Source organism: Lissotriton vulgaris, chromosome 9 (genome assembly GCF_964263255.1).
Source record: "Lissotriton vulgaris chromosome 9, aLisVul1.2, whole genome shotgun sequence".
In the NCBI taxonomy this organism is placed as follows: domain Eukaryota; kingdom Metazoa; phylum Chordata; class Amphibia; order Caudata; family Salamandridae; genus Lissotriton; species Lissotriton vulgaris.
The window spans coordinates 245,736,842-245,759,490 of NC_141697.1; the positions used below are offsets into that span (position 1 = coordinate 245,736,842).

Genomic DNA, 22,649 nt, shown 5'->3' on the forward strand with positions numbered 1-22,649 from the left:
TTTTGTGAAAAAATTACCAGCGGACTGCTTCTGCTAAACGCTGTGCAAACACCACCGAAAACTCTGAAATAAAAAGGATCCCTTTTTTGAGTGACTAATCAGATTTGATAAAGTGCTTGAAAAGTACTTGGCCATTATGAAGACATGTACCCCGATAACTGATTACCAGCAGAAACTAAGCATTAGTCGCTAAGTGACTAAGGGAGCCCTAGACAATCTTGACTAGGGCTTTGAGTGTTAACTTTGGTTGTACCACAAATCTTGTAGTCTAGCACTCTATAAAAAAGAGCAATCACATAAAACGTAAAACTTTCCTTAAGTGTCAGATTATTACTCACTTGCAGTACAGATATCAGCTCTGATAAATGCCTGTGGTGACAAAAGTACCATAACAGTTCAGAAACTGTTCTACTTCCTTGAGAAATTTCCTTGAGTTTGACAGTTTACAAATTTAAAACTGAGCTTGCATTATGGGCTTGCTGATTCCTATGAAAAGGGAACGATGTGGGTGCTCAGTTCAACTGAAACTAAACCTCCAGCATATACAGACATATACACTTGCATACATTACCGTGTAATCATTTTTTTTTGTCGTTGTGCAAATGCTTATAATTCAGATGAAATCCCAGTAAAAATGTTCTGCTTGTAATTCATTTCCATAATTTAAAAAAAATGTTTTGCAAGTAGCTATGTGTCAGGAAAAAAAATAATAAAAGATATATTCTTTTTTTCTAAACAGTTAGTAAAAGGCCTTCAACAGGAGCTAAATCGGTTGTACACGCTTTTCTGTTCACGGAATCCAGAGTTTGACGAGAAAGGCGGAAAGGTCTCAATTGTGTCACACTCCTTAGGATGTGTCATCACCTATGATATCATGACAGGATGGAATCCGGTTCGCCTTTATGAACAGTTGCTTCGAAAGGATGATGAGGAGCGCGAAGAACACTGGATGACATATGAGGAGCAACATCTACTTCAAGAACTTTTGTTAACAAAACAGCGGTATGATATTCAAAATTTCTTTGGGTGCTGTGCTTCTTTCCTATGGAATCCTGCTGACAGAGGTCAGGTAGACCTACACATACAGCATGAAATGATGTACACAGTTATCTCCACAGTTAATGAATAGATTTTATTTTATGACTTCCAAGACCATTTCATTGAATCTCTCTTGAAAGCATCAGTCAGTTTAGTTGATACAACCACAGTGCCTACATTTGAGTCTCCACATTGACATGCTTTTTTTTACTAACACTTTTAATTAGTTTCTTGATCAACAACATAGAGTTTTACACAACTTGATCACGGTCAATATATATATTACATTTGATGCATTCCCCAAGAATATTTAGCTGTTTACATATGGTAAAAGCCTCAATGATCTCACTACATGCCCCACATCTTCCAGTACTTCTGAGGGGATCCCCTGGAGGCATACACATGTTCTTCTGCATTAAACAGTAGTCCATACTTCATGCCCAATCCCCTACAGAAGGGGCCACCTCTGGTCACCAGTGGTGAGCAATGTCTCTTTTTGCATTTATTTGACCTACTGCCAGAAGGCATCTTCTACTCCTGGCCCTCCCCATTCGTCCATTAAGTCTGGTAGAGCCTTTTGGGGTTCAGTGTAATTGTCTTACCAATAACTCTGGACAGTTTATTATGTATTTCGGACTAGCATTTGTATGAGACTAAGCAGTTTGTGATTGTGTGGTAAATGGATCCCATTTATTCTTTTACATTGTAGGCAGTATTTTCTCATTTGTAATATCATTTTAACATCACTCATATCGTGGGGAAAATTCCTTAGTCATCCGCTTATATTCCCCATGATTACCTAGGGGATTTTATTTAGGCCATTTAGGGCAGAAGCAGATGCATCACTGCTGATCGTAGCCCCTTCCACAGCCTTGCTCAGGTACCATATCTTGATCCTTGCTCGATGTGTTAGAAGGGGTGGTCTACCTGAAGAAGTTGTCAATGTCGTCTGGATGAATGGAGCATTGCCATCTCTCACCAGGACAGTGCCAGCGGGTATGTCCTTCTGTCATTTATTGCTATGCTGTTGCTTTGTCACTTTCTATGACTTAGTCAGTGCTGCTTCTGGCATATTTGCCTAATGGTGTGTGCTATGGGTACTTCAGTGTTTGGTCCTGTTTAGCTGCCCCCATCAGTACCACTTTCAAAATGGAAGCCAGCAAGGCAAAGATTTTCGACATGACTGGCCTGATCTACAGAACTAACTTAAGACAAAATCCTAAACTTACTACCATTTTGGTATTCACAGAAGGCACTTACTCATTTTGCTATTCACAGAAGGCACTTACTCTTTGATGAGTAAGTGCCTTCTGTGAATACCAAAATGAGTAAATGGTAGTAAGTTTAGGATTTTATCTTAAGTTAGTTCTGTGAATCGGGCCCAACATCTTTATATGAAGCCAAGAAGATTCCAATTGTCAGAGTTTCAGTGATCCTCCCAAGAATAATTTCCGTTCACTTAACCTGCAGAGGAATAAACTGCTTTCACAGCAATAGTTAGGGAGGTAGCAGAGGTTTTCAGTTTGCTAAATTTCACCACATGGTGTTAGTATGACATTCTGAGGAGATTTCTGACCAGGTGTGGCAGTCTCTGGAATCTCTTCTTTTACGTGAGCTTCTTATGGATCATGGCAAGGCAACTTGGGAAATAAGGTTTTACTGGAGCTTCTCCTCATTGTGCACTTCACCTAAGAGACCTTACTTGGGCAGGCATCCGCCTCTAAATCCCTATGTCGACGTTGTTTTTTATGGTGACTTCTTACTGCAGATTCCTCATGTTGTGAATTTTCCTAGTCCCCAGATTGGACCAGGAAAATTTAGCAATAGCTGATGTGCTAGCAGTAGGCACCAATCCACCTTTGCTGTGACTGATAGAATGACACCGCAGTGGATATATGCACCATCCTTGCAAGCAGATGTCCAACCATTTTTTTATGTTGTTTTTTTCCCCAAAAGGCATTTTCCACAGTGTGTAGGGATGTCACTCCCAAAAATGAGCGTTTCAACAGGTCAGTGCTAGTCTCAAGCAGATGTTGGTCACGTATAGATACATCTGTTTTTGTTCCAAACTAACCCCAAAATAATGGGAGTAACCCACCAACCAAGGGACTGGGTACCAACGTGATCAGTAAAAGAAAGGGACCCTTGGAAAAAATGCTACTGGTGATAACTTTAGTACGATGCACACTTCATTCAAACTGGTGTCAGAGATCAGAGTGCCCTAAGATTATACATGCCCAAAGATTAAAGATTATTCCAGGAAAAAACGGAATCATGCAAGTTCTAGTGTAATTTATTAATACATTAATACAATATCTTGATTAAAATAAAAAATGATTAAAAACACAATCTTAAAAAGATGTTCCTATACATTCATGATATACCAATGTGTTAAAAAATACATGAGACAACAAAAAGTGAATCCTTAGAAAACCATCATGACTAATTAATCTGATTAGAATCTATATATAGTGTCCGACTAATATCAGCAGGTGGCACCCTAATAGTGCATCTGATTTAACTCAAATTTGTATGCGTAGATGCGTTTCAGTGTTGTGACTTGATGCGCACCACCTTTTTCAAGACCGAGTAATGCGTAGTCTCTTATTCAAGTTTAAATGACTCCTTAGTACTGGCAATGAGACCGATGATTAAATTAGATTCTCTACAGACTGTCCCAGGGTTTTGATAGAATGACATTATAGTGGATATATGCACCATCTTTGCAAGCTGATGTCTGCTTGTCACCCAAAAACATGGAACTAGAGCGCCGCATCCAACCACTTTTTTATGTTGTTTTTTTCCCCAAAAGGCATTTTTCACAGTGTGTAGGGATGTGACTCCCAAAAATGAGTGTTTCAAGAGGTCAGTGCAAGTCTCAAGCAGATGTTGGTCACGTACAGGTACATCTGTTTTTGGTGCCTCTGCACCAAACATGATTACACGTTGTGACAAATGCTCCCTGATGTTTTTAGAGGCTATTAGGGAGCAAGAAGCTAAACTCTGTCACCACGTACTAGAAATGGGTTGGCCCTATTTAAAGTCACTAGGCTGTTTCCAGTCCTGTGGACTGTCTTCAGGTAATTCCAAAGTAAAGTGAAGATACAAGTAAAAAAAAAACCACAAGGTCCAAACAAAGAGCTTTGCCTTTTCAGCACTCAGGGAGAGGTCTCATAATCTGTGTTCTAAAGGCCAGACTCCAGCTTTGATGTCTGAATCTGGTCCGATTCTGGAGCAAATGTGCCCGAAGTTCCCTAGGCCATTGTTGACTCTGCAGCAAATCACAGCCTTCAAAGGTATTCATTATCTCTTTAGGATAGTTCTGGATCTCTATCGTGTGACTCCAGTTGGATCTCTACCGGTTGGTCCTCTTCCCGTAAAAAGCTCAGCCCTCTCGATCTCCTTTGCCAGACTGTGCATCATCTCCCTTTCCACAGTCTCTGCAAATTGTTCCCATGATCAAAGTCAATTCAAACTAATTTCCTACTGCCTTACAAGACAGAATCAGAAGGAATTGATGCTTGGATAAGAAGGTCTTTTCATCAGTAAGCCTGGCACTTTTTCTTGTGTAATCTTTGTCTCTTATATCACTACTCTCGTGCCCTTTGGGACCCAGTGAATACTATTTTGCCCCCTTTACCTGGAAAATTACTTCATTATTTTGCTCAGACAGTATCGGATGGCCTGGACTTTGCAAAATATATTACTATCTTTGGGGTGCTTTCCTCGCCCACCAAATCTAAGAAAAATCTGAAGTTCTGGGGGTACTGGTGGCACTTGCCCTATTTTTAGACCTATCCTTCATAGCCAGTCCAGCCGTTATTCCAAAATGTTCATGGCTCCACGGATAGAGGCAGTAGTAAGGGACAAGGTCACCAACAGCAGTAGCATTCCTCCTCCTTACATAGTGTCATTGCCACCACACCCGCCCCCGCACCATCCCCCCCTGCCATCAACTTACTGTGGGTCATTAGGGGACCGAATCCAGAGCAGTCTACACCACTGGTCCTGCATTACGTTAGACCAGTCGGTCCTTTAGATTGTTCACAAGGTTAAACTCACCCCCCCCGCCCCCCCCCAAAACTCCCCGATTAGTTATGTTTACTTGTCAGCCTACCATGCTGCTGTTCTCCACAAAGAAGTGATGTTGTTAGTGGCCAATGGGCAGTCACACTCTTTCCTGAGACGGAGAGGGGCAGGGGTTGCTATTTTAGGTACCTCCTTGTCCCCAAGAAGGACTGAGACCTGCAACCAATTTTGGTTCTCATAGTATTCAACTCGTTCCCCAAGAAGGAGAAATTCAGTATGCTGGCACACAGACACACACACGTGTTTTGCTGGCTGTGGACTGAATGATGTCCCAGACAGTCCACAGCTACCCAGACTTCTCACTTGTTGTTCAAGAGGCCCGCCGCACATTTACAGGTGTCAAGGCAACACTGCGGAATTTGGGCCTCTGATACGGAATGTTGTTTCCAGCTCTACTGCGGGTCGACGTCTATGGTCGCTCCTGCATATTTGATAATGCCACTGAAGCCAAGCATTTTGTAAGTTGTATAAGGACGCTGATGGCCAACGGAGGGAGGCTGGTCATTTCTCTTCCCCACCTCATAGTGGCTCTGTCGCTAGTGTCAAACTTTTTTCCAGTGAATGATCATCAGGCCTTAGATTGCAATTGTCCTCACTTTATGCATGTAACGAATTTTGGCTTTGTCTGCCATCAAAATAATTGAGACGGTTTAAGTATACTTCATTACTATTTTTCTGAATATGCTGAGCACCACTGGAGCATTGCCTCCACCCTAGGTGCATAGCACACTGTTATCCTGTTGAATTACAATGCATCAGTCTACGACTTTGTATTTCCAAATAGGATGTTTACAGGATGCATTAGATACTTGGTTATTTGGTTGGTTGCCTTGTGAACTGGGTCGTGAGGTTGGGAGGGCATGGTGGGGGGGGGGGGGGGGGGGGGGGTGGTTACCTGACTTGTTCGATGTTGTTTCAATTCCGGGTCCACACTTGACCCTCGCATATTACCCTCCATTATACACTATTTCATTATACTGATGCATGTCACAAATGATCGCAGCCCCTGATATAGTTGCCCCTTTCGATCCTCTCACTCATCACCTGGAACGTAAGAGGACTCAATAACCCTAAAAAATGCAAAGACGTGATACATTATTTCCAGCAAACACAACAGGTGATGGACCGAATGTGGATCAATGTCACACACTCACCCCAGTCCAAAGATCTGGGCCCAAATCCATCGTTTTTTTGCACTCCACACCACCCTGGGTTAGACAATGGCGATATGCAAATAAGCTCTGACCCTGTGCCCCATGGCAACAGTCCAGTCCGAACTACAAAAGCCATGTCCTTCCCAGAACGGAATCAAGCATCCGAGGACCGGACCGGTTTCGAGGTAACACCTCTCATCAGCCCGGTTAGCTTGACTCCAGTGGTGTGGAGTGCCTGGGACCCACGTCTGGGCATCCCCAGCGCACTTAGGGCGGAATATGCAAACACAACAGGTGATGGACCGAATGTGGATCAATGTCACACATTCATCCCAGTCCAAAGATCTGGGCCCAAATCCATCGTTTTTTTGCACTCCACACCACCCTGGGTTAGACAATGGCGATATGCAAATCAGCTCTGACCCTGTGCCCCATGGGAACAGTCCAGTCCGAACTACAAAAGCCATGTCCTTCCCAGAACGGAATCAAGCATCCGAGGACCGGACCGGTTTCGAGGTAACACCTCTCATCAGCCCGGCTAGCTTGACTCCAGTGGTGTGGAGTGCCTGGGACCCACGTCTGGGCATCCCCAGCGCACTTAGGGCGGAATATGCAAACACAACAGGTGATGGACAACAAACTAAGTTTCACCAGTCATGCTAATGCTGTGGTCTCCTCTTCCTTTTTCACGTTACGAAAGGTGAAAATTTGTTACCTTTCCTTCCCCTGTCTGCAGGAAAAACCCTTATGTCCTCCTTGGTGTTATCCAAGGTGGATTATTGTAATGGGCTTCTGTTGAATGCCCAGGAGCAGGTTTTTAAAAAACTACAAATGGTGCAGAACGCTGCTGCACGAATTCTGACCAAAACTCCCAAGTTCGCATCCATCTCTCCTATTGTCCACCAACTTCACTGGCTCCCAGTAAAAAAGAGAACCAAATTTAAGGCTTTATGTATCATCTATAGAGCATTGAACAGCCTAGGACCTGACTTTTTTTAGGGAATCACTGTTGGTATGTGTCCCTAATAGAGCTTTAAGATCTGCCTCATCCGCATCTCTATGCATTCAACGGGTGAGAACGGTTACATGGGGAGACAGACGCTTCCTGGTAGCCGCCTCGAAGCTCCGGAACACCTTGCCCCATCATATAAAAAGTAGTTCCTCACTTATGATTTTCAGAAAGCAAGTGAAGACATGGCTATTCATCCAATAATGCACAGGAGGTGCCTCTCTGTCTGCCCAGCGCCGAGACACCATTCGTGGTATTTGTTGCGCTTTATAAGTTTAAAAAATAAATAAATAAATCAACTTCCCTAAACATCGGTACACTTTTGAGGTCTTGAATAGAGTCAACCTGGCTACTCCTGCCCCAGCGGTTCTTCTAGACGCTGAGAAAACATTTGACTCCCTAGAATGGCCATTTCTATGGATGTTCATGCGCAGGCTGGGCATGCCCTTTGGGTTCATCAACCTGACAACGCTGCTGTACTCTGCCTCTACAGCTAGACTGGGCTTAAACGGCACGCTCTCCCGCTCCTTCATCTTATCCTGCGGTACCAGACAAGCTTTTCATAATAGCGATGGACCCACTCATTTGTCATTTCCTGGAGCGTCATCTCCATAAAGGACTACAATTTAACACGGGCCACTATTGGCATCCCTATATGCGGATGACATTATCCTATATGTCAGGGACCCCAAAACAACTTTGATCCCCTCATCCGAGAGCTTATCAGATTTGGCGGCTTCCCAGGCCTTGGTGTAAACTGACACAAATCTGTGATATTCCCTCTCACTGAGAGTGTGACTACCCGCTAGCTTGGAGCTTGGACTCTGTGAGGTATTTGGAAATAAACTTACATTTAAATATCAATGAAATCATATTATCCGGAAACGGACACTACAACGCGGCCGTTTCCACGCATAACTTAACCACGCATAACTTAACCACGCATGCATTACAACGCATGCGTGGTTACCACGAATAGTCTTTACCACGCATACCTTTACAACGAGATACGTAGTAAAGGCATGTGTGTTAAAGGCTAAAAATAAAAAAAGGGGGCTTGGGGGGGCGTCTCCCGCCCCCCTCACCTCCCCAAAAAATAAATGCGTGCAAAAAAATAAAGGGCTGGGGTGTTCCCTCCCACAAAAAAAACGCACCTGTTTAAGAAGCGGTGTGGAGGCAATCTGCGTCCTTAGAGGAAACAGAAAGACACTTCTGTTTCCTCTTTACAACGTGCAACGTCAACACAGAAAATCTTGGAGAAGAGACGACGTGGAGAGGTAAGGGGAATTTTAGATTTAAAAAAACAAAACACTGTGGTCCGATTTTAGGATTGAGGGCAGGGGAGGGGTATTTGTAACAAGGGTTTAGGAGTGTGGGGAATAACCTTTGCCAAGAGTATGCCCTTACCATGCATGAATTTACAACGAAAATCGTTGTAAAAGTATGCGTGGTAAAGGAATATTCGTAGTAAAGGTTATGCGTGGGACTTGCATTTGCGCTGTAACGCATGCGTGGTAAAGGCATGTGTTGCAACAGAATGCGTTGAAACGTCATACAACCCATATTATCAAACTATGGCACGGTGATTCACACACTAGAGAAACAGGTGGATAGGTGGCTCAGACTCCCGCTCTCGATTGCTCAGCGTATCGCGCTGTTCAAAATGATTGTCCTTTCTAAATTGCTGTATTTGTTCAATAATTCCGATTCCAATACCAAATAATTTTTTTTAATCCATAAATACTCACCTTATTCGGCTGACTTGAGGGGGCAAACGCCCCAGAGTCCGCTGGGAGATCATGACACTCCCATACCAAAAGGGTGGTTTGGGAGTAAGAGTGTAAGAGCAGTCCATCTACCCTGTACTATCAAGCCAGTTGACCTCATGGGAGGAGTGCATGACCTGTCCCTGTAATCTCACACTACTGGGTTTGAAACCAGAAAAGCACATAGGCGTGAGTCCCGGCGGTAAGAAATCAATGAAATAGTCATTAATAGTTGCCACACTCTCAATGAAGCGTATTCCCCTTTTGGGAGGATTCACCCACTTACTTTGTCAAGGGTGTCATGTCATCACTCCCACCTATTTAGTCTACTTTTACCTCCTTGCTAGTACAGGGGTGTTATGTGGGAATCTAGGACTCTAGTGTAACTTTTCCCGATTCATGCCCATATATAGGTATAAACCATCCAGTCCTTATATAGGCATAAAGAATCATTGCCTTATTTAGTTATAGCCGGCGCAGCCCTAATACGGCATGGCTACTTCCACTTAACTCAGAGAATCCGCATTGATTTCGTGGTAAAACCAGGAACCTCCCCCTGCTTGACTACTGATTTGTCCAATAAATCCTGGAGTTTTCAAGGAACTAAGGCACTAGTGACGATATTATGTCCAATCTTACGTCAGACTCTGCACCTTCAGGGGTATAAATATGCCTACATTTGCCCAGTCAAACACACGGTGGTTCCGGAGCAGATTGACTAACTACTTCCCCGACGCCCTGCTGATGCAAGTGCTGAAGGAAGCCGACCCTCCAACTGACGCACTGAAAAGATGCTGTCTTTTCTTCTGTCGAGAAATCCAGCTCCAGTGTTTCCAGTCTACCCTTGCGGGTTGCTGGGAGATCGAGTCCCGAGAGAGAGATACAAGACCTCTATCATTCTAAAACCACGGTACGGAGTTGATTAGATCCCTAGAGAATTCTTAAACAGATTCTTGGCAGAGAAATACTACAACTTAAACTACTCACTTACTCCTCCCTCGTACTAGGCTTAGGTTAGGTACACTGGGGTAGGTGTACGTTAGAAGCACCAGTTGAGTACTTTTAGCCATCATGTTATCAATGTATTTATATTATGCATTTTATGTATTCTATGTTTATGGCTTAGAAACCATATCATGTTTACAGTACTATTTTATAATACTATTCGTATTATATGCCTCGTACCTCTTAACTAGCATTTCAATTGGAGCAGTGCATTTCTTATGCTTAAGAAATAAGACTGTTCAATAAATACTTTTATTGAAAATGCCCGTCTCTCTATTTCTAAAGCAATTCTGGAGAAACTAAGCATTCACGATTGACTGAGTGAAATAGCCGTCTATTGTTTCCGTGACTCTAGAGATACGTTTTATTCTGGGGAAACAAAGTTGTCATGGTATATGGTTGTCCGAGACTAATCCCTTCTTGTTTATTCAAGAAAGTTTCTAGTGACCTCTGAGCTAGCTAGCACTCACAATTAAGTCTAATATATTCGGTAGAGACCTAGTCCTACGTCTAAACTACAGTATATATTATTCCAATGCGCAGAGCCTAGAGGAATATAGGAACTACACTACAGGGGAATGGCAGAGGCAATTGTTTTTATTGTGCGATCCACTCATTTTGGCTGAATGCTGAGGTAACGCATCATTGTGCGTAGAGTCAGCTAGGCCTCTTGGGAAATGTAGTCCCTAAGGATAACTCTAGACTGCTTGTGGGGCTGAGCCATGGAAGAGCAGTAAAAACATAAATTAAGCAGTACGTTTGCTTAGATTTTTTATCCTCCCTATTTTTTAATGTGTCAGTGAGTAGATGTCTTGTCAATCTTGGGCATTCCCAAAGGGTACATTGTTACTGATTATTCTGTTTAGGTGTCATATGGACCAGTAGATCCCTCAGTCTAGTGTTCCTTTTACAGGAAACAGAGGTATATCATAGTGTACTTTGCCACTGTTCACAATTTACCATTTTCATTACAAGACCGAAGGCGACCAGTATGCATATTTCTTTTAATGTGTACTCCAAGCAGCCACTTGAAAGCATACATCATAAAAGGAAAGTTCCAGACTAGAACGTTAAGAACATACAATAGTCATGAGCACAGAACAGTCTGAAACTTTTAAATGCAGCTGCAAGCAGATAAGTTCAACTCTTTTACTATTCTCTTTACACTTCAAATTTTGCTTGCTTGTTACAACTAACTTTCAATAATTTACTAAACGCTTTATATCTGCATAGGACTACTCTCCCCTTCCTCTTGGCTGTTTATCGGCATCTGATCTCCAATTTACGGAGATCAGCTCTTGCTTTACCCTTTCTCAGTCTCTTTCAGCCTTTCACACCTCCCCTAACCGGAGCATTAGTCTGTTATTTTTATCCCTCTTGACTGGGGCGCGCGCTTTTCTGACTTACCTCACACCAGACTTCTCTTTGTGGAAAACTTAATGTTCGAGGCATGTAGGCTGCTGAATTCATATCTTAGCATAGATCGCCGCCTAGTGTTGGGTCCGGATGATTGTACTTTGTTGTCTTGGGAGAGTCTTCGAGTATTACGAGTTAGGTGACTCCTCCCCTGGACTACAGTGTGCATGGGCATCCTCTCCATCCTTAGATTGTTTTTTTCCGCCATTGGGTTTGAATGTTATTCCTCTACTCCAACTTCGGAACCAAAACGAAACTACTTTCTAAGGCCAAAAGGCCTTCTACCACGACGGTATTGTTCTCGTTCTGTACTTCTTGACTAGATCAAACTTTCCATCTCGATCCGGTCGTCGACGCAGGCCGTTGGACCTTTTCAACGCCACGTTCGACTTCTGTCGATCGAAAGGAGCCCGTTCAAAAGGTGCCCACAATGCCACTCCAAATTCCCACATACTGACAAACATACAGTATGCAACAAGTGCTTATCTCCAGAGCACAACGAAGAAAATTGCCCAGCGTGTGTCCAATTCCGTTCGAAAAGACTATCCGGAATCGACGGGCCGCTAGGCAAGAGATGCAGCGGCAAGCACCAACGACTCAACGGCTGACTCTGATCTAGAAATCGTCACCGTTGAGGACCAGTCGCACTCCAATGACCCGATCACGCCGGGGCAAAAAGTGAGTACCCAGCCCCCAACCCCGCATATACCGAAAGAGAAGGCTCCAGTCGAAGCATCGCCTAAAGGCCTTAGCCGAGATCAACAAACTCCTTCAGAGACCCCGCCTTCCGGCTCGGCTCCGAAGCCCAAACACATGCCTTCTGATAGCCCAGGAACGAGCAAGACTCTTCCCAAAAAGGTTGTCGATCCAAAGGTTGTCGAACCGAAGAAAGGTATCGAACCAAAGAAGGCCGTCCAACCCAAAAAGGTTCTCGAGCCGAAACCTCTCGAGCCAAAGAAGAGCCTCGAACCAAAGAGGGTCGTCGATCCAAAAAGAACACTCGACCCGAAGAAGGACGTCGAGCCTAAAAAGAGTGTCGATCCCCAAAAACAAAATCACACTAAAAAGCCAGTCGACCCGAAAAAAGTTGTTGACTCGACCAAGAACATCGAGCCGGGAAAGGTCGTCGAGCATAAAAAACACGCCCAAACGAATCGAACCGAAGACTCCGGCCGATCCGAAACAGGTCGTCGAACCAAAGAAGGTCGCCGAACCAAAAAAGACAGTAAAACCAACAAAGGACGTCGACGGAAACAAAGTCGTCGAACCGAAAAAGGTCACCGACCTGAAAGCGGCAGTTGAGCCGAAAAAAGCTCCACAACCAAAGGCCCTCGAGCCAAAGACTCACAAACAAGTCACTAAGCCAAAAACATTGGCACCAAAGCCACTGACAGTTGAGGAAGAACTCTTCCATCCTGTCCCAGTGAGTGAGGAACAACCTAAACTGTATATAGATCCTGAAACGGGACACGTTACAGTTTATCACCGGAACAAGAGACCATTGAACACGGACACTCCCTCCCCTGTTCCTCCAAAGAGAAAAGACTTCGGGAAATCTCTCTCAAGGCCTTTTACTCCTCCTCCTTTCTTTCCTAACATGCCTTTTGTGCCTTACTCTCCTACACATTCAGATTATAATGAGGAAGATAACATGGGGGAAGGTCCTCAGGATAATTTTGGAGAACCAGAGGATCCTGATGCACAGGATAACACGTGGGATGACCAGAATGATCCATATGAACCACAGCCCATCCCTGACACCTCCCTATACCCTACAAAGCAGTTGCCTACTGACGACACCATTGTTTTCAACCAACTGCTAGATAGGGCAGCAAAATACCACAATGTAGACATGCACACTGACCCAATAGAAGATTTTCTATTTGACACTTTTCCTACTTCTGAAAAAAGTGTAAAGACACTTCCTATGTTAAAAGGGGTACTAAAACACGCGCCAGACATATTCAAAGACCCAGCCAGAGCGTGTGTACTCAATCCCAGAATTGAGAAAAAATATAAGTCAGACCCTACTTATATTAAATCCCATTTGCCTTTAGACTCACTAGTAGTAGCTAACGCTTGAAAGAGAGCTAATTCACAAACAACAGGAGATGCTCCCCCTCCTGACAGAGTCTAAGATATTAGAAGCCTCAGGCAAAAGAGTAGCCTAACAGGCTGCAAATTCCTGGAGGATTGCAAACACACAAGCTCTATTAGCACGCTACGATAGAGCACATTACGACCAACTTGAAGGTTTACTGCAACACCTGCCAGAACCTTTTAAAGCTTAAGCTAACGACCTCATACAGGAAGGCAAATTTATTGCTAATGCTTCCATTAAATGTGCGCTTGACGCAGCTGATACATCAGCCAGGTCCATTGATACTAGCATATTACTACGCAGGCATGCGTGGCTACGCATCTCTGGTTTTAAGAACGAGGTGCAATCCACCATCCTCAACCAACCAGTTAACCAAGATTTCCTGTTTGGCCCTGCAGTAGATACCATTTTGGACAAAATGAAAAAAGACACTGAAACTGCTAAGTCTATGGGCGAACTTCAGTTTCAACAACATAGAAGTTCCTTTTGTTGCTCCTCCTACAGGGGCTCAGGAAGAGGCAACACATCACAAACTTCCTCTACATTCAAAAGTAACACACAGATCTCTTTTAATAAAGGCTCCAACAGAGTGGGTTATAGGGGCAACCATAACAAGGGCAGGGGACGTGGGAGCAATAACACCAGAGCCTCCACTGCCACCAAACAGTGACTTCATCACACTCCCTCCAGACCACCCAACACCGGTCGGAGGCAGAATAAGACAGTTCCTACCAGTCTGGAAAGCCATTCCCACAGACAGGTGGGTGAGACAAATTATCCAGTATGGTTACTGCTTGGAACTCACTTCTACTCCACCCAACATACCACCCAAACACCGTCCTATGTCCAAAGAACACATCACGCCGCTACAAACAAGAGGTCACGTCCATGCTACAAAAGGGAGCCATAGAGCTAATCCCTTTTCAACACCAAGGAACAGGAGTATACTCTCTATACTTCCTAATTCCCAAAAAAGATGGGTCCCTCAGACCCATACTAGACCTCAGACCGTTGAATCAATACATACTCTCAGAGCATTTCCATATGATTACTCTACAACAAGTACTCCCGTTACTCCAGCAAGGCGACTTCCTTGCTACAATAGACCTCAAAGATGCATATTTTCACGTACCTATACATCCAGCTCACAGAAAATACCTCGGGTTCTATAAAGAAGGTCAACATTATCAATTCTAAGTTCTCCCCTTCGGGGGTAACTACAGCCTCAAGAGTTTTCACAAAATGTTTAGCGGTAGTAGCAGCACACCTCAGAAGGCAACACATCCATGTGTTTCCATACCTAGACGATTGGCTCATAAAGGCCAACTCGTACGCGCAGTGTGCAAGCCATACGTCTCAGACACTCCCGCTGCTGCACAGTCTGGGTTTTTCCATAAATTACCAAAAATCACATCTGCAGCCCTCCCACATACAGCAATATACCAAAAATCACATCTGCAGCCCTCCCACATACAGCAATATCTGGGAGCAACAATAGATACCTCAGTAGCAAAGGCATTTCCAAATCCAGCCAGGATAGCCAACATGCAGACTCTCATTCAAAGGTTACAGCCACAACACTCTCTGCCAGCTCGAGTGTTCATGCAGCTCATAGGCATGATGGCCTCCTGCATATTCATTGTCCCTCATACCCGACTTCAAATGCGTCCATTGCAAGAATGCGTAGCACGGCAGTGGAACCAAGCTCAAGGACAACTAAAAGAGCTATTGTTGGTAGACAGTCGCGCTTACAGCTCTCTGCAGTGGTGGAACCCACAAATCCTTTCCAAGGGGCGACTGTTCCAAGAGCCGGTTCCACAAGTAGTACTGACAGCGGACGCATCACTGACCGGTTGGGGAGCCCACCTACTTCAATACCCAGTCCAAGGGCTCCGGACAATCAAACAGAAAACACTGCATATCAACCACTTAGAGTTGCTAGCAGTATTTCTGGCACTAAAAACATTCCAGAAATACTTGTACAACAAGGCTGTGTTGATCCGGATGGACAACATGACAGCCATGTATTACATCCAGAAACAAGGAGTGACACACTCTCCACAGCTGTCTCGCCTAGCACAGAGCATATGGAGATGGGCAATTCCCAAAAACATTTTTCTCCTAGCACATTTATTTTATTTAGAGAATTTGTAAAGCGCGAACTGACACCTTGCAGGCTTCCTGGCGCTGGAAAAATACTCTGTTAACGGTAGACCGGAAGAACAGTCAGGCTGGCAGTTTATTTGGGGAAGAGCCATGTCTTAATGCGTCTCCTGAAAGGAGGAAGCTGTGGAATCTGACGTATGTCAGTGGGCAGGGTGTTCCATAGCTTGGCCGCGGCTACACTGAACGATCTACCCCCTGTTCTAGTTCTGTTAAATCTGGGTACCTTTACCAAACAAGCAGAAGAAGAACGTAGGTTTCTCGCAGGTATGTACCACTGGAACAGGGCTTGTAGAGGTTTGGGTCCAAGTCCGTGCAGAGCCTTAAAGACAATGCAGAGGGACTTGAATGCCACTCTTTGTTTTAGTGGTAGCCAGTGAAGCTCAGCCAGAGCAGCTGTGGCTGAGGCCCTTCTCGTCCAGCCAAGAGCCAGCTTGGCGGCGGCAGATTGAATTCGCTGTAGTCTGTCCAGCATCGTGACTGGAGACTCCAGGAGCAGGGCGTTGCAATAATCAAGGCGACTGAGTATTGTACACCTGACTATCGACGCCCTGGCTTGTGCCGGGAGAAGAGGCATGATTTTCCGCAGTGATCGGAGCAGGGCAGTGCAGATCCCCACTGTTTTTGTCACCTGGGTTTCCATACTTAATTTGTTATTCAGCATGGCTCCCAGGTTGCGCACGGAAGGAACTGGTAGAGGTTTGACACTGAACTCCGGGGGCCAGAATTCATGTGGGAACTGACGGGGTATCTTAGTGCCGGAGCAGAACAAAACCTCTGTTTTCGCGGCGTTGAACTGGAGGGAGTTACTGTGTAGCCATCCGGCCGTCTCTCTTAAGCAGTCGTGGAAAGTTGAGAACGAAATGGCATCTTCACCTTCCCACGAGAGAATAAGCTGTGTGTCATCCGCGTAGTTAACTGTTTTGACCCCAAATGATTGGATCAATTTAATTAGCGGTATAAGATACACATTGAAGAGGATGGGGCTGATGGAGGAGCCCTGGGGGACTCCCTGGGGAACTGCTGCAAAGGCGGACCGAAATGGGGGGAGAGAGACAGCCTGTCTTCTGTCCCGAAGATAGGAGTGAAACCAAAGTAGTGCAGTGCCTTCCACTCCCACTTCCATAAGTCTCTGCAGCAGCCTAGCATGGTTGACCGTGTCGAATGCGGCAGACAGGTCCAGCAGTATCAGTGCCACTGGCTGGTTCCTGTCCGCACGCATTCGAAGATCTTCCATGGCAGTTAAAACTGCTGTTTCTGTGCCGTGGGCAGGACGGAAACCAAACTGGTAATCGTCGAGAAGGTTATTTTGTTCCAGGTGGGTGGACAGACATGAACTGACCCAACGCTCGGCGACCTTCGCTGGAAAAGGCAGCAGGGAGATGGGTCGGTAATTGGAGAGACAGTCTGGGCTCAGGGAGGGTTTCTTTAAAAGAGGAGTGATTAGTGCCTGTTTCCAAGGGGTGGGAACAAAGCCACTCTGCAGGGACTGATTGCAAATTAGGCGCATGGTGTCGAAAAGTTCCATACCAAAGTTTTTCCATATTTTTGGAGGTAGGGGGTCAAGTGGGGAGCCCGATGTGATACCAAGCACAAGTCTTTCAAACTCGACAGCCGGGATCGGAGGGAATTCCTCCATTCTAGCCAGAGGGACAGAGCCAGGGAGCGACAAGTTCCGCTGGCTGGTGTCTGGTCTCGGCAATACAGTAGTTTCAGATGAGGGGGGTGTTTCCAGGTTCTGAATAATGGTGTTTATTTTATTGATAAAGAACACTGCAAGATTGTCGCAGAGGGCTTGGGTGGGAGGTTGTGTGGAAGTAACACAGTCCGGGTTGGTCAGATTTTTGAGTATTTGAAAAATACTTTTTGAGCTGTTTGTGGCATTGGATATGATGGAGCAGTAGTGTTTAGCCTTGTTTAAGGCAATGGCAGTTTTATACTCCCGGAGGTGTGTTTTCCAGATGGTTTTATGAGTGTCAGAGTAACCCTGCCTCCATTTTCTCTCAGCATGCCTACAAGCTAGTTTGAGAACTCTTAGGGAGTCATCAAACCAGGGGGCCGGTGCTCGTCTCTGGGGTTTACCCTTTTTCAAAGGGACGAGGCGTTCCGCAGTGCTGGAAATCCTTGAACAAAGGGATAGATAGTTAGCCTCCACCGATTGTGTAGTAGAGAAACTGTCCTCTACTTCAAACACTGGGCCATTCAGTCTGAGTTTGTCTAGGGCCTTCCAGTCTCTGTACGGAGGTATATGACCATGGAAAGCCGGTTTGCCATACCTGCTACCTACTATGTGAAATTTGATCAGAGCATGATCAGTCCAGCACATTGGTAGAATGTCGCTCAGAATAGCCAACTGTGGGGAGGAAAAGATTAAATCTAGCTGGTGCCCTGCTATGTGTGTGGGTTTGTCCACTAGCTGGGAGAGTTTCATTCCTTCGCAAGACACTAGGAGATTGTTGAGGGCGGAGTCGAGGCTGCCGTTGGGCCAGAGATTAAAGTCGCCCAGGACAATCAGGTTGTTGTGGGAGGTAGCCATATTGGTGAGGGTGGTGAGAAGCGACTGCTGCTGAGTAGCGTTAAACGTTCCCGGCGGACGGTAACAGATCACCGCTGTAAAGGTAGTACCAAGATGGCAATCCATGGAAAGGCCGAGTATTTCGGTCCCGACCACTGGGTCCATGTCAATGGTTTTGACTGACCATGATGCTCTGTAGATTGCACCAACACCACCGCCCCGCCCCTTAGGTCGAGGGAGATGCAGGATCTTGAAGTCTTGTGGGCAGGCCCAGTCCAGATCTATGTTGCAGTCGGAGTGGGTCCATGTTTCCGTGAGGAATAGAACATCAAGATGATGATTATCTATGAGCAGGGCGATTTCGTGGGCGTGTTTGGGCAGGGACCTTACGTTCAGCAAGCCAGCTGTGATTAAGCCTTTGCGCACAAAATCGTGCAGAGGATAGGCGGTGTCTTGGAAAGACAAATGCCCTTTGTGGGCGAAGTCTCTACGGAGGAGTAGAGCCTCGCGCGTCAAGTGAGGTGTGTTGCTGGTGGACGGGGATATCGGGGCCGCAAGTGGCTCACCAGGCGCTGCCGAGGCGCGGACGAGCGCAGACGAGCTTGCCTTAAGCGCGCCTTCGGCGCGCAAACGGCGCTCCCGCTGCGCTCGTCCGCTGCGCTTGTGTGGCCGACACATTTATGGCGATGTTGTGGGCGTGGCCTCGCAGGGGGCGTGGCTCGCCTTCGAACCGCGATGGCGGGTAATTTGTGATTCCTGTCTCAGCGCTGATTGCCGCTGTCTCAGGAGTGCCTTAGAGGGTCTGCTGGCGCGTGAGGGCAGCGCTTTTGGTGCAGGTGAGATTTAAAAGTTACAGCACAAAATACAAGTGAATTTTTTAAAAAGAGCGAAAAAGTACCGTCCTCCGGCTTTCCGCCTCAGAGGAGTTTCCAAATGATGTTTAGTCGCGCTGCAAGCAGCGTTTATATGAGATCCTTGGTGGGCGTGGCCTCGCAGGGGGCGTGGCTCGCCTTCGAACCGCGATGGCGGGTAATTTGTGATTCCTGTCTCAGCGCTGATTGCCGCTGTCTCAGGAGTGCCTTAGAGGGTCTGCTGGCGCGTGAGGGCAGCGCTTTTGGTGCAGGTGAGATTTAAAAGTTACAGCACAAAATACAAGTGAATTTTTTAAAAAGAGCGAAAAAGTACCGTCCTCCGGCTTTCCGCCTCAGAGGAGTTTCCAAATGATGTTTAGTCGCGCTGCAAGCAGCGTTTATATGAGATCCTTGGTGGGCGTGGCCTCGCAGGGGGCGTGGCTCGCCTTCGAACCGCGATGGCGGGTAATTTGTGATTCCTGTCTCAGCGCTGATTGCCGCTGTCTCAGGAGTGCCTTAGAGGGTCTGCTGGCGCGTGAGGGCAGCGCTTTTGGTGCAGGTGAGATTTAAAAGTTACAGCACAAAATACAAGTGAATTTTTTAAAAAGAGCGAAAAAGTACCGTCCTCCGGCTTTCCGCCTCAGAGGAGTTTCCAAATGATGTTTAGTCGCGCTGCAAGCAGCGTTTATATGAGATCCTTGGTGGGCGTGGCCTCGCAGGGGGCGTGGCTCGCCTTCGAACCGCGATGGCGGGTAATTTGTGATTCCTGTCTCAGCGCTGATTGCCGCTGTCTCAGGAGTGCCTTAGAGGGTCTGCTGGCGCGTGAGGGCAGCGCTTTTGGTGCAGGTGAGATTTAAAAGTTACAGCACAAAATACAAGTGAATTTTTTAAAAAGAGCGAAAAAGTACCGTCCTCCGGCTTTCCGCCTCAGAGGAGTTTCCACAACACCTGCCAGGGAAAGACAATCAAATAGCAGATCTGTTAAGCAGACACAGCCAACAGCTACACAAATGGGAGATTCACCCTCAAGTTCTCCAACCATTCTTCCAAGAATGGGGGCATCCAGAGATAGATCTGTTTGCCACAAAAGAAAACTCAAAATGCCAGTACTTTGCAGCCAGGTTCCCACATCCGCTGTCACAGGGCAATGCAATATGGATGAACTGGTCAGGCAGATTTGCGTATGCTTTTCCACCAGCCCCACTGATTCCGCTGGTGGCGTGCAAACTACGCCAACAGTCACTCACAATGATCCTGGTTGCTCCCACATGGGCAAGCCAGCCATGGTACACAATGTTCCTGGAACTTTCAGTAGTTCCCCATCAAAGACTGCACCTCTCGCCACATCTTTTAACTCAGAACCATGGAGAAATCAGGGATCCAGATCCCAATCAGATGAACCTAGCGATCTGGCTCCTGAAGTCTTAGAGTTCGGATACCTTAACTTGCCTCCTGATTGCATGAACATTATCAAGGAGGCAAGGCGCCCAACTACTAGAGCATGCTATGCAGCTAAATGGAAAAGATTTGTAATTTATTGCAATAATAACCAAATCATGCCATTAGATGCTTCTATCCAAAACATTATCTGTTACCTTTTGCATCTTCAAAGATGCAATCTCGCATACTCTTCCATAAGGCTACATCTTGCTGCTATAGCAGCATATCTCCAAAACAGACAACACATGTCCCTGTTCAGAGTACCACCAATCAAAGCTTTTATGGAAGGACTTAAAAGGATAATCCCTGCAAAGCACCCACCTTCACCAGTCTGGAACTTAAATATAGTACTTACCAGACCAGACTTATGGGACCTCCTTTCGAACCACTCCATTCATGTGAATTACAATTTCTAACATGGAAGGTGGCATTGTTGATTGCCATTGCCTCCCTCAGGCGAGTGAGTGAGCTACAGGCACTAACCATTCAAGAACCTTTCATGCAAATACATAGTAATAAGGTAGTACTGCGTACTAACCCTAAGTTCATGCGAAAAGTCATATCCACTTTCCACATCAATCAAGCTATAGAATTGACAGTTTTCTTCCAAAACCCGCAGTCAGTAGCTGAAAGAGCCCTACACACACTAGATGTAAGAAGAGCTCTGCTATATTATGTTGACAGGACTAAATCATTCAGAAAAACAAAGCAACTGTTTGTTGCTTTTTCCCCACAACATAAAGGCAATCCCATTTCAAAATCAGGAATAGCCAGATGGATAGTTAAATGCATTCAGATATGCTATCAAAAAGCTAAGCACACTCTAACAGTTCCCCCAAAAGCACACACTATGCGTAAAATGGCGGCATCCATGGCTTTCCTAGGAAATATTTCTCTAGAAGACCTATGTAGAGGAGCTACATGGTCTACCATACACACTTTCACTAAACACTACTGTATAGATGTGCAAACAAAGCAGCAAGCTGCTGTAGGCCAAGCTGTCCTTAAAACTCTTATTTCAAACTGCTGCAGCTGGGGCAGGTAACCACCGCTAGAGGAGATACTGCTATACAGTCTATGTTAAGATATGAATTCAGCAGCCCACATGCCTCGAACGGAAAATGCTACTTACCAGTATGCATCTGTTCTTGGCATGTAGGGCTGCTGACATTCATATCGCCCACCCTCCTCCCTGGTGCCTGTCGCAGCTGCAGGATTCTATTTGGCATGGCCAGCTCTTAATTTACTATACTCCATCTTTGTCACAATGGCGAAAAAAAATCTAAGGTTGGAGAGGATGCCCATGCGCACTGTAGTCCAGGGGAGGAGTCACCTATCTCGTGATACTCGAAGACTCTTCCATGACAACAAAGTGCAATCATCCGGACCCAACACTAGGCGGCGATCTATGCTAAGATATGAATGTCAGCAGCCCTACATGCCAAGAACAGATGCATACTGGTAAGTAGCATTTTCCTTCGGATGAGCAACGGGCAGAGAGCTCCGCCGAATCCAGCCGCCTCTCCCCCCATATCAATACTGCATCACCGCTGTAACATTCTCGATCAGCTCCTTCTCAGTCTTCGCAGCAAAGGAGGCCATTAAAGGAAACTACCCTGGCATCGCGGACGTCACGTCCTCCCGTTACCAGGGTGCTTTCCTCAATCAATCTGCACAACAAGGCCTGTGTTCTCTCTGCCTCTTAGCAACCGGCAGCAGTTGATCGGGCTCTCAACTTAATGGCCTTGTCCATTAAAGGGCCCAATCAGCGGGTTATCTCCTAGGGGCATAGACTGTGCATACATTACTTCTTGGTGCGCTTTCTTAGCTATGCCCCTCCATGGCCATCTCATCGTCTCCACCGTATCTATTTCTTCATGGGGTTGTTTATATGGTGCGTGTACAGCCGTTTTCAGTGGTAAAGGTGTAACCGTATCTATTTCTATCGCCACAGGGGGCTGAAATGGCGTGGGGTGATATTGCAGATATTGCGCCTGCGCGCTGTAGGTGTATAATTTAAAATCTGGAGCACCTAGCCCTCCTTGCGTAAATGGTAGCGTCCGTACCCTCCATGAGACCCTGGGTTGTCTCCCCGCCCAGAT

The 22,649-nt window shown here is 45.8% G+C and overlaps 1 protein-coding gene across 4 annotated transcripts in view; it reads left to right on the forward strand.

Moving 5' to 3' along the window:
* DDHD1 (DDHD domain containing 1) overlaps positions 1–22,649 on the forward strand; it is a 463,741-nt gene that overhangs the window by 298,132 nt on the left and 142,960 nt on the right. For all 4 annotated transcript variants that reach the window (XM_086937428.1, XM_086937430.1, XM_086937432.1 and 1 more), the window contains one exon: positions 740–1,002. In XM_086937428.1, the coding sequence (XP_086793554.1) occupies positions 740–1,002 (263 nt within the window). The remainder of the gene's footprint in view (positions 1–739; positions 1,003–22,649) is intronic.